We start from the raw sequence: 13,683 nt of genomic DNA, 5'->3' as shown, positions 1-13,683 counted from the left end.
TACAGTGACTGAAAAGTACCGCCATACAATACTGACTGAATAATACCGCCATACAGACAGTGACTGAATAATAGAGCCATACAGAGACTGTACATGTATAGTGACAAATAGTGACAAAGAAGAGCTCATACAACAGGGGTTAATAGGGGAGATGCCTATTTTGGGGGACAATATGGGGCGGTTTCGGGGGTAGGATAATAGGGGAGATGTCTACCATGGGAAACACTAGGGGAGATGCCTACCATGGGGGGACACTAGGGGAGATGCCTACCATGGGGGACACTAGGGGAGATGCCTACCATTGGGGACACTAGGGGAGATGGCTATCATGGGGGACACTAGGGGAGATACCTACCATGGGGGACACTAGGGGAGATGCCTACCATGGGGGACACTAGGAGAGATGTGTACTATGGGGGACACTAGGGGAGATACCTACCATGGGGGACACTATAGGAGATTCCTACCATGGGGGACACTAGGGGAGATACCTACAATGGGGACACTAGGGGAGATGCCTACCATGGGGGACACTAGGGGAGATACCTACCATGGGGGACACTAGGGGAGATACCTACCATGGGGGACACTAGGGGAGATACCTACCATGGGGGACACTAGGGGAGATGCCTACGATGGGGACACTAGGGGAGATGCCCACCATGGGGGACACTAGGGGAGATGCCTACCATGGGGGACACTAGGGGAGATGGCTACCATGGGGGGCACTAGGGGGATGTCTACCATGGGGGACACTAGAGGAGATGTCTACCATGGGAAACACTAGGGGAGATACCTACCATGGGGGACACTAGGTGAGATCCCTACCATGGGGGACACTAGAGGAGATGTCTACCATGGGGGACACTAGAGGAGATGCCTACCATGGGGGACACTAGAGGAGATACATACCATGGGGGACACTAGAGGAGATACCTACCATGGGAGACACTAGGAGAGATGCCTACCATGGGGGACACTAGGGGAGATGCCTACCATGGGGGACACTAGGGGAGATGCCTACCATGGGGGACACTAGGGGAGATGCCTACCATGGGGGACACTAGGGGAGATCTCTACCATGGGGGACACTAGGGGAGATGGCTATCATGGGGGACACTAGGGGAGATACCTACCATGGGGGACACTAGGGGAGATACCTACCATGGGGGACACTAGCGGAAATACCTACGATGGGGGACACTAGGGGAGATGGATACCATGGGGGACACTATAGGAGATTCCTACCATGGGGGACACTAGGGGAGATACCTACCATGGGGGACACTAGGGGAGATACCTACCATGGGGGACACTAGGGGAGATACCTACCATGGGGGACACTAGGGGAGATGCCTACGATGGGGACACTAGGGGAGATGCCCACCATGGGGGACACTAGGGGAGATGCCTACCATGGGGGACACTAGGGGAGATGGCTACCATGGGGGGCACTAGGGGGATGTCTACCATGGGGGACACTAGAGGAGATGTCTACCATGGGAAACACTAGGGGAGATACCTACCATGGGGGACACTAGGTGAGATCCCTACCATGGGGGACACTAGAGGAGATGTCTACCATGGGGGACACTAGAGGAGATACATACCATGGGGGACACTAGAGGAGATACCTACCATGGGAGACACTAGGAGAGATGCCTACCATGGGGGACACTAGGGGAGATGCCTACCATGGGGGACACTAGGGGAGATGCCTACCATGGGGGACCATCTAATGGGGGGGGGGAACCAGAGGAGATGCCTGACATATGCTAAAGTATCTATAGAGGGCTAACAAACAGGGGGATTATCTAGAGTGGGATGGGGGGAGAATAGAGGACCCAATCAAAGGTCTATGGGGCCCATCCCTTTCTAGTCACTTTTCATGGCTGAGTATCTGAGGATAGTCATAAAAATAAAGTGGAAGGTAAAAGGCCATGGGAAAGGTCGGAGGAGAGAAGAGCGGTGCGGGGGATGAGCGCACTCAGGTCACTTATGGTGTATGAAGGATCTGCATGTGCTCCACTTGGTGGAGACCATTGGTGGAATTACTCAAATTACTTGTACAAACTCCCGATAGAAATGATGATACAAGGTCTTCCACATCTCTGTTATAGTATTTTACGCTATTAGTCGGAGCCGCTCTGACAGGTTTTCGCACTTGATTGGCGACTTTGTGCCAGGACTTTAAGTCAACTTTTCCCAAACTTTTCATTTCCTGCCCAGCCATTCACATGCTGCATAACCCAGCACAGCCTATGGGCAGATTATAGACATTCCCTCTAAGATCATTATGGGAAACACAGAAATATCCGATTCTTCCATGAAGTAAATCATCCTCGTGGTCGGGGTGTTTCCTTATGATGTTGTTACTATGGTGTTTAGAATTAGTCTGTGTCCTTGAATATTTATGACGTATCCGCATCTTCTGACTTACATTTATCCTCCGCATTTTCCATTAAGGGTTATCCAGGATTAGAAAACATGGCCTCCTTCTAGAAACATCACCACCCATGTCTACAGTTTGCGTGTGGTATTGCAGCTCAGTTGCATTGAAGTGAGTGGAGGTGAGCTGCAATACCACATACAACCTGCGGATAGGGAGTGGCGCTGTATTGTAAGAAAGCTGTGTTTTCTAATCCTGATAACCCCATGAACCTCTATGAGACTTGGGGACCTCATACACTTTCAGTAACTGATGGACGAACAAAGTTGGGAAGGGGTAAGGTCTCACTGTGGCTTATCTCTCCTGAAACAAAGGGGTTGGCTGTGATTTTCCATCATGCCTGACCCCTATCACCTCTTGGTGTCTTTTTTTGGAGGGGGGAGCCCCATACACCTTAGATTGATCAGAGTCTGACCAACTTTTTGCACCCTCAGTGTTAGGGATAAGTGTGTGTGTGTGTGTGTGTGTGTGTGTGTGTGCAAATAAGAAGATAACTAAAGGGGTACAGAGGGTGTGGGGAGAAAAACTCAAAGTGGGAGGGGCTAACCTTGAAGGACAGCTTACACAGGCTGAAGAGAGAGAGGAGAGCAGATACAAGGCAGTCATATAGGCAGGTAACAGATATAGAGAGAAAGAAGAACTTATACAAATACAAAGGCTGTAAAAGCAAAAATAAGCAAAAAAAAATAAAAAAAATTAGTGCAGAAGAATGAAAAATGCTTTTCCTTTAAATTTTCTATTTCCTTCTTTGACATCTGACGGACCAGTTGGGTAATGATACAATCTAACTTTTCTTTTTCTATTATCGCTGTTACATTATATATTACATTGATAAACTACTAATAAACTGAAAGAAACAGAAAAAAAAAAAAACAATAAAGAAATCCATTGCCCGGGGCTAACACAACTCATTACGCTTTGTGATACATCCAATAGGACAGCTGTAATAGAATTAGTGGCTACAGTTTATTATTTGCGTTATTTTTTTTTATATTTTTTTTCGCGACTGATCCAGAAGATGTTTAAAAACATGAAATAATCCAAATGGGCAGCGCAGTATTAAATGAATGAATAAATCATATAATCCACTGGAAGCTTCCTGGTGCTGAATAATTTGTCAATTTAACTCTTTCCTCTCTGGTTGTTTAGCAATTGGCCATCCGCTCCCACCGTGGAAAATCTGAAAACCTACACTTTGCTGGAGAGGATAATACGGGGCCAAAAATAACCCACCTCTGCAGCATAGAGAGAGAGTACTGGGGGGAGGAGGGGTCATCATGGACTGGGGGGAGGAGGGGTCATCATGGACTGGGGGGAGGAGGGGTCATCATGGACTGGGGGGAGGAGGGGTCATCATGGACTGGGCTGCTGCAAATAACATACACAGGAGGCTGCTGCAATACTTCATCTAGGTTGCCCTTATATTATTATATTATTAATTAGTTTATTTATTTATCTATTATATTATACAGTATGTCTAAATATTTAGCTTTCTATTTACTTTATTTATTTATCTATTTAGATTATTTATTATTATATTATTCATCTAATTATTGATTTATATTACTTTGCTAATTATTTTTCTATTTAGATTATTTATTATATTACATTATTTATTTATCTTTTTGTTTATTATTATTATATTGTTTATCTAAATATTTAATTTTTTATTTAGATTATTTATTATTATATTATTTATCTATTTGTTATACTATTTAGCTAAATATTTATTTATTTTTCTAGTTAGATTATTTATTTATGTATTTATATTTTTTTTATTATTATATTATTGATTGATTTATTTAACTATTTATTTATGTATTTTATATTATTTATTTTTATATTATTTATTTATCTATGTATTTATTATACTATTTATCTAAATATATATTTATTTTTCTATTTATTTTATTTATTTATTTATTTATGTATGTTATATTATTTATTATTATATTATTAATCTAATTATTTATACTGTTTTGCTAATTTATTATTTTTTTCAGTTTATTTATGTATGTATGTATGTATTTTATTTATTTTATATTTATTTTCTCTTTTATTTTATCCTAAACAAGAAATATTTTGTATTTGAACAATACTTAAAGGGGTAGTTTAGAAAATCAACTGGTGCCAGAAAGAGTGCCAGAGGTTTGTTGTTTACATCTATTAAAAAAAATATCCAGTCTTCCAATACTTATCAGCTGCTGTATGTCCTACAGGAAGTGGTGTAATCTTTCCAGTCTGACACAGTGCTCTCTGCTGGCACCTCTGTCCATGTCAGGAACTGTCCAGAGCAGAAGAGGTTTTCTATGGGGATTTGCTGCTGCTCTGGACAGTTCCTGACATGGACAGAGGTGGCAGCAGAGAGCATTGTGCCAGACTGGAAAAATTACAACACTTCCTGTAGGACATACAGCAGCTGATAAGTACTGGAAGATTGGAGATTTTTTAATAAAAGTAAATATAAATGTAAATACAAATATCTGGCACTTTCTGGCACCAGCTGATTTAAAAGAAAGAAAAATTTCTGCTGAACTACCCCTTTAACTCCTGGCAGGCGCACTCACTTCTCACCGCTCTGGTCGCATTATACATCATCCTTGTAGAAAGTAAAAGTGAGAAAAAATTGGAGGAGGAAAAAAAAAAGAAATTATAGTTTTTTTTTGCTTTTGCCAACACAATGAAAAATGATCATTTCCTCGGGGCCTGGTGACTGGTGTATGCTGCGGCGTCCTGATATATAGTGGGAGGATAATGGGAGTTTATAATGTAGTATGGAGAAGTCAGTTTGTTTGCAGTCGGTAGCGGAGGGAACAGCGCTGAAGCTGATGTAGTGACATATAATTATCCTACTGACATATTAGTCGCGAATAGCAGGAAGCAATGTAGTAGTAGTGATATATATGCAGTGCAAACGACACCCCACAAACTTACTGTAACACAGAAAAGTCACCATCGCCTCTTAAAGGGGAACTCCAGTTTATTAGTAAAAAGGTTGATGTGGCCAGTGGCGTAGCTACCAAAGAGGCAGGGTAGGCAACTGCTATGGGGCCCATGCAGGAGAGGGGCCCAGGGGGAGAAGGTAAGAGCCATCCTGTGTCCTTCTGCTTAACTCCTTATGTATTGCAGTGTATAAAGGCCCTATTCCATGGAACGATTATCGGCCGTATTCGGCCATTACGGCCGATAATCGTCCCGTGGAGTAGAAGGCAACGATCAGCCAACATCGTTCATGTCGGCTGATCGTTGCGCTGTTTGTCTTTCAAACATGTCGAAAGACAAGCGACTCATACAGCAGCGATCTGCTGCTGTCGCTCCGTGGAATAGAAGCGGTGACAGCAGACCACTGCTGTGTGCTATGGGCTGCCCAGACGATCTAGCGTTCACCCGCGCAGCCCCACCCCGGACTCACCCGCTCGCTGCCGCAGTGTGGAATAGCGGTGGCAGCAAGCGGGGAACGAGGAGCAAACAAGGGCTAATAGCGCTCGTTTGCTCCTCTCAGTCGGCCTGTGTAATAGGGGCTTTAGTGACCCAATGTTTACTTACTTGCTGCAACACAAAAAAAAGGTTAACAAGCAGAAGACAAAGAGATCTCTTCTTCACTGCATTGATAACCCATGACCTATGTTCTCGGCTGCCTGTCGCAACCAAGTAGGAAAATGTGCAGGGCTCCTTGCAGAGGTCAGGGGTTATCAGTGCACCAGCAGTAAAGCAGATATCTCCTTGTCTTCTGAACTTTGGGTCACTTACACACTGCAGTACATAAGGGGTTATGCAAAAGGTAGTGGGCTCCTGCACCTATGTATTTAACCATAAGGGCTCCTAATGGGCCTTTATAGTTAAAAACAGTGGACTGACAGAGGAAGCAGACAGACGCTGGCTGGGTGAGCGGCGTCTTCCATACTCTTCCTCCCCAGCAATGTCCATTAAGAGACCATTTATTTTATGGCCATTCTGAGATGAATATTCACCCTATACTAGTCCAGATTCAGAGAGACCATGAATAAGAACCAGTGTGGTTCGAAACGCGTCGGTTACTTTTAAGAATGCTACAAGAAAGTTATGAATTTGTAAGTAAGCTGAAAGAATTTGGTCCTTTTCTTGTTAAAAACAGTGGACTGACAGAGCAAGTGGCCATTGGCTCTCCGCTCTGCCAGTCACTCTTGTGGCTGCAGGCAGGATTCTGCCTCTGGCCACAAAAGATTTTATTTTTTGACCACATCACAAAGAATATATATATATATATATATATATATATATATATATATGTATGTTACACACCGCTTTTTGTGTTGTGCGTAGGGGAGGGGGGCCCATACAATTTTTTTGCTATGCCCCTGTATGTGGCCCCTAACTTTTAGACCTCCAGCTGTTGCAAAACAACTCTTAGAGTTTGTTAGAGTCTGGGCATGCTGGAACTTGTAGTCTGTAACTTCTGGAGAGTCGCACATGACATTACTGCAGGTGTTATTGGGCCACAATGGGCATGAAAAGGGTGGAGTCTACTAAAAGGGCTGAGCCAGTGATTGGGTGACTGACCATTTCCTGGATGTTGAAACTTGACCAGGACGTTCTGCTCAGCTGGGACCAGGAACAGCAGCGAGGAGGACTGGGCAGATGAGTATAACTTTTCTTTAACTTTTAAAGGGGTATTCTGCGCAAACGTAATTTTTAATATGTCGCTGCCCATGCTGAGACTAACAATTCCTTCCATATTCCTTATTTTCTATTCCGTCTCCTTCCCCCAGTTCTGAGCTGCTGCTTTCTGCTGAAGACACAAAAATCTGTGTGTGAGCTTTTTTCTCTGTCTCCCCCCCTCCCTTCTGAGATGGCTGATGTAAACAAGTCCCTGGCAGGCTGTTTCTGCAACATTCTAGCTTCTTTGCAATGCTGGGAGGGTTAATTTGAGGTCAAGTTGCTGATAAACTCACAGTGATTATCCCTCCCAGCATTACAAAGAAGCTACAATGTTGCAGATAAAGTCAGCCAGGGACTTGTTTACACTCAAAACGGAGGGGGGAGACAGAGAGAAAAGCTCACACACAGATTTTTGTGTCTTCAGCAAAAAGCAGCAGCTTAGAACTGGGGAAGGAGACTGAATAGAAAATAACTATGGAAGGAATTGTTAGTCTCACCATGGGCGGCAACATATCAAAAGTTATTTTTGAGTGGAATATGCCTTTGAGGTGGCACAAGCCCACAAGTAAGTACATTTTGGGGCCAAAATAACCTGATGGTAAAGTTTTCTGACCCTGTCCGACCAAAGCGTTCATCAATCAGGGTCTTGAAGTTCAGACCATGAATGATTGCTAGATAGAGCTGGGAGAAGAGCTCCGATAAGTGCTTCACTCTGTGACTTGCAGCAATCTTTTTCTCCATAGACTTTCTTTGGACACCATCACCTGCAGAAAAAAAAAAAAAAAAAGTAGTGACAATGTGGGGAATGAAGCACTCAGACAAGGGCTTCTCTCAATGATTGGTTTGAGTCTGAACACCAAGATCCTCAGAGCAAGTAATCAATCTCAGATTTGTGGGGATCTGACTGCCCACACCCCTGCAGATCAGCAGATTTCATGGATCCCTGAGCTCCCTACACTGCATTGTGTCTGTGCCTAAGGGCCCTATTCCACCAGATGATCATCGTTCGCATAATCGTTAACGATTAACGATCTCAAACGACCGCTATTGCGAAAGACCTGAAAACGTTCACTCATTTTCATGGAACGATAGTCGTTACTTATGATCGTATTTGCGATAGTTTTTTCTTCGCTATTGCGTTCGTATCTACTGCGAACGACCGAACGACGTCTTATTCAATGCGAACGTTTTGCGAACGAGCAACGATAAAAATAGGTCCAGGTCTTATAAAGCGATCAACGATATCTCATTCGGTCGTTAATCGTTAACTGCATTTCAACCAAACGATTACCGTTTATATTCGAACGATTTAACGATAATCTGAACGATAATCGTCCGGTGGAATAGGGCCCTAAGTCTGCAGCCGGGTCCTATTCACTTGTATGCGACTGAACTGCAAAGAGCTGCAATACCAGACACAGCCACTACCACCTGTACGGCGCTGTGCCTGGTAAACTGTGAGCAAGGTGTTAGGGGGTTGGACCCCCTGTGAATTTACTCACAGACAAAATGCAGGGCACCACAAGGGGAACCAGATTTGCCCATCATTGCCCATACATTTATATATGATTATTTATACTTAAAGGGGTAATGCACAAAAAAATTCTTTCAAATCAACTGGTCCCAGCAAGTGCCAGAGATTTGTAATTTACTTCTATTAAAAAAAAAAAAAAATCAAGTCTTCCAGTACTTATCAGCTGCTGTATGTCCTGCAGGAAGTGTTTTTTTTCCCCAGTCTGGAGAGCAGGAGAGTTTTTCTATGGGAATTTGCTGCTGCTCTGGACAGTTCCTGACATGGACAGAGGTGGCAGCAGAGAGCACTGTGTCAGACTGGAGAGAATACACCACTTCCTGCAGGACATACAGCAGCTGATAAGTACTGGAAAACTCTTTGTGACCAGTAGTTTTTGTGACAGTGCCTGCTCCTATAATACAGGGTTAAGGAACCTTCGGCTGTCCAGGCATGATGGGAGTTGTAGTTTTGCAACAGCTGGAGGGTCGAAGGTTCCTCAGCCCTGGTATAACATAAGACATTGACTTAAACCGCACAGTGTGAACAGGTATGACAGGAATGTCAGACTTCTACTTTTACCAATATAAATCATGGGGGGAGATTTATCAAACATGGTGTAAAGTGAGACTGGCGCAGTTGCCCCTAGTAACCAATCAGATTCCACCTTTCATTCCTCACAGACTCTTTAAAAAATGAAAGGTGGAATCTGATTGGTTGCTAGGGGCAACTGAGCCAGTTTCACTTTACACCATGCTTGATAAATCTCCCCAATATGAATCGATAATAGAATATACGCCCGGTTTTAGTGACGGAGTAATAATACAGGCGCTTCCTCCTGTGAGGGCTTCATCCTCAGCCGCAGCGCTCAGGCCCAGCAAGGGTTAACCCTCAGCCTCACCCTGATTGGCCAGGAGACACAAAGCCTTAGTAACCGAGGCCGGCCGCCGATTGGCTGGCGGTTACCAAGACGTGCGACTTTAAGAGAGCGGACACCGAGCGCAAGGGGGGCCGGGGGAGAGCCTGACACCAGGGGGCAAGAAGAGCTGAGGCGGCGGCGGCCGGGAGGGAGGGAAGGAGCGGGCAGAAAGTGATGTGACCGGGCAAACAGGGCAAGAGGATTATCCGGGGGCAATGCCAGGGCAAGAGGCGCCCTCCCTGTGATCCGGGGATGGAGAACCAGGAGCTGATCAGCGCCGCCGAGATTATCAAGGGTAAGAACTGACTGACTGCGGCTATACAGGGGTATATACGGTATATACAGCAGCACATGTATACTGTCCGGCCAGGGGTATATACGGTATATACAGCAGCAGCACATGTATACTGTCCGGGCAGGGGTATATACTCTATATACAGCAGCACATGTATACTGTCCGGGCAGGGGTATATACAGCAGCACATGTATACTGTCCGGGCAGGGGTATATACTCTATATACAGCAGCAGCACATGTATACTGTCCGGGCAGGGGTACATACTCTATATACAGCAGCACATGTATACTGTCCGGGCAGGGGTATATACTCTATATACAGCAGCAGCACATGTATACTGTCCGGGCAGGGGTATATACTCTATATACAGCAGCAGCACATGTATACTGTCCGGGCAGGGGTACATACTCTATATACAGCAGCACATGTATACTGTCCGGGCAGGGGTATATACGGTATATACAGCAGCAGCACATGTATACTGTCCGGCCAGGGGTATATACGGTATATACAGCAGCACATGTATACGGTCCGGGCAGGGGTATATACGGTATATACAGCAGCAGCACATGTATACTGTCCGGCCAGGGGTATATACGGTATATACAGCAGCAGCACATGTATACTGTCCGGCCAGGGGTATATACTCTATATACAGCAGCAGCACATGTATACTGTCCGGGCAGGGGTATATACTCTATATACAGCAGCAGCACATGTATACTGTCCGGGCAGGGGTACATACTCTATATACAGCAGCACATGTATACTGTCCGGGCAGGGGTATATACGGTATATACAGCAGCAGCACATGTATACTGTCCGGCCAGGGGTATATACGGTATATACAGCAGCACATGTATACGGTCCGGGCAGGGGTATATACGGTATATACAGCAGCAGCACATGTATACTGTCCGGCCAGGGGTATATACGGTATATACAGCAGCAGCACATGTATACTGTCCGGCCAGGGGTATATACTCTATATACAGCAGCACATGTATACTGTCCGGGCAGGGGTATATACTCTATACATGTATACTGTCCGGGCAGGGGTATATACTCTATACATGTATACTGTCCGGGCAGGGGTATATACTCTATACATGTATACTGTCCGGGCAGGGGTATATACTCTATACATGTATACTGTCCGGGCAGGGGTATATACTCTATATACAGCAGCAGGATTGGCGCCCGTCCCCCGGAGCGGTAATCACAGCGCAGCTCTCCCGCCCCGCGCACTTCTCACATTGTTACATTGTAGCCATTTACCAAGGTTCTAAAGCTCTAAAACACACACTGGTCCGGCGCTCAGCACTAGACGGTCAGCGCTCCCGGGGGGGGGGGGGGATGTAACGGTCAGCGCTCCCGGGCTCTGTGGCAGCTGGGGGTGACAGAAGGGACCCCCACCAGCCGTTTTCCTTTCTTTCCTAGTACAAGTCCCCGGTCACACTTCCTGTACGCGGAGTCTTTGTGCTGATACATTCCTTGTCCCCATAGTAACAGAAACACTGAGGAGCCGCGTGCTGGCCATAGCACTGAGATACAGATATATATATATATATACTATACTGCATCACATATATACTGTATACACCATACTGCATCACATATATACTGTATACACCATACTGCTTCACATATATACTGTATACACCATACTACATCACATATATACTGTATACACCATACTGCATCACATATATACTGTATACACCATACTGCTTCACATATATACTGTATACACCATACTGCTTCACATATATACTGTATACACCATACTACATCACATATATACTGTATACACCATACTGCATCACATATATACTGTATACACCATACTGCTTCACATATATACTGTATACACCATACTGCATCACATATATACTGTATACACCATACTGCTTCACATATATACTGTATACACCATACTACATCACATATATACTGTATACACCATACTACATCACATATATATATATACTGTATACACCATACTGCATCACATATATATACTGTATACACCATACTGCATCACATATATACTGTATAGTATACCATACTACATCACATATATATATACTGTATACACCATACTGCATCACATATATACTGTATACACCATACTACATCACATATATACTGTATACACCATACTACATCACATATATATACTGTATACACCATACTGCATCACATATATATACTGTATACACCATACTGCATCACATATATACTGTATACACCATACTACATCACATATATATATACTGTATACACCATACTGCATCACATATATACTGTATACACCATACTACATCACATGGGGGCTGGGTTCACACTATGTATATTTCAGGCAGTATTTAGTCCTCATGTCAGGTCCTCATAGCAACCAAAACCAGGAGTGGATTGAAAACACAGAAAGGATCTGTTCACACAATGTTGAAATTGAGTGGATGGCCGTCATATAACAGTAAATAACGGCCATTATTTCAATACCACAGCCGTTGTTTTAAAATAACAGCAAATATTTGCCATTAAATGGCGGCCATCCACTCAATTACAACATTATGTGAACAGATCCTTTCTGTGTTTTCAATCCACTCCTGGTTTTGGTTGCTATACAGCCTCACAAATACAGCCTCAAATATACATAGTGTGAACCCAGCCATATACTGTATACACCATACTACATCACATATATATATACTGTATACACCATACTGCATCACATATATATATACTGTATACACCATACTGCATCACATATATATATACTGTATACACCATACTGCATCACATATATATACTGTATACACCATACTGCATCACATATATATATACTGTATACACCATACTGCATCACATATATATATACTGTATACACTATACTGCATCATACTGACTGACAGAGAGATAGAAACACTGATCACATTATCTGTCTATAGAATAATTGTGCTAGTCTGTGGTTGCTTCATGTGGAAAAACTATCTATCTCCTATCTATCTATCTATCTATCTATCTATCTATCTATCTATCTATCTCCTATCTATTTATCTATCTATCTCCTATCTATCTATCTCCTATCTATCTCCTATCTATCTATCTATCTATCTATCTATCTATCTATCTATCTATCTCCTATCTATTATCTATCTATCTCCTATCTATCTATCTATATCTATCTATCTATCTATCTATCTATCTATCTTCTATCTATCTATCTATCTATCTATCTCCTATCTATCTATCTATCTATCTATCTATCTATCTATCTATCTATCTATCTCCTATCTATCTATCTCCTATCTATCTATCTATCTATCTATCTATCTATCTCCTACCTATCTATCTATCTATCTATCTATCTATCTATCTATCTATCTATCTATCTATCTATCTCCTATCTATCTCCTATCTATCTATCTCCTATCTATCTATCTATCTATCTATCTATCTATCTATCTATCTCCTATCTATCTCCTATCTATCTATCTATCTATCTATCTATCTATCTATCTATCTCCTATCTATCTATCTATCTATCTATCTATCTATCTATCTATCTCCTATCTATCTATCTCCTATCTATCTATCTATCTATCTATCTATCTCCTACCTATCTATCTATCTATCTATCTATCTATCTATCTATCTATCTATCTATCTCCTATCTATCTATCTCCTATCTATCTCCTATCTATCTATCTCCTATCTATCTATCTATCTATCTATCTATCTATCTATCTATCTATCTATCTATCATCTATCTATCTTCTATCTATCTATCTATCTATCTATCTCCTATCTATCTATCATCTATCTATCTATCTATCTATCTATCTATCTATCTATCTATCTATC

General features: G+C 42.9%; 1 protein-coding gene and 1 long non-coding RNA gene across 3 annotated transcripts in view; one reads left to right on the top strand and one right to left on the bottom strand.

Annotated features, from left to right (window-relative positions):
• The window catches only part of LOC138789037 (uncharacterized), a 37,963-nt gene that overhangs the window by 11,420 nt on the left and 12,860 nt on the right, over window positions 1-13,683 (bottom strand). The window contains exon 3 of the long non-coding RNA XR_011362690.1: window positions 7,701-7,851. This is a non-coding gene — a long non-coding RNA (uncharacterized lncRNA). The remainder of the gene's footprint in view (window positions 1-7,700; window positions 7,852-13,683) is intronic.
• The window catches only part of CDC14A (cell division cycle 14A), an 80,301-nt gene continuing 76,094 nt past the window's right edge, over window positions 9,477-13,683 (top strand). The window contains exon 1 of one of the 2 annotated variants that reach the window (XM_069967547.1): window positions 9,477-9,811. In XM_069967547.1, the coding sequence (XP_069823648.1) occupies window positions 9,769-9,811 (43 nt within the window). In that variant the 5' untranslated portion in view covers window positions 9,477-9,768. The remainder of the gene's footprint in view (window positions 9,812-13,683) is intronic. The other variant, XM_069967549.1, reaches the window with a different exon arrangement.

This window comes from Dendropsophus ebraccatus, chromosome 4 (genome assembly GCF_027789765.1).
Source record: "Dendropsophus ebraccatus isolate aDenEbr1 chromosome 4, aDenEbr1.pat, whole genome shotgun sequence".
Classification (NCBI taxonomy): domain Eukaryota; kingdom Metazoa; phylum Chordata; class Amphibia; order Anura; family Hylidae; genus Dendropsophus; species Dendropsophus ebraccatus.
This window is presented reverse-complemented; position numbering and strand designations above follow the sequence as displayed.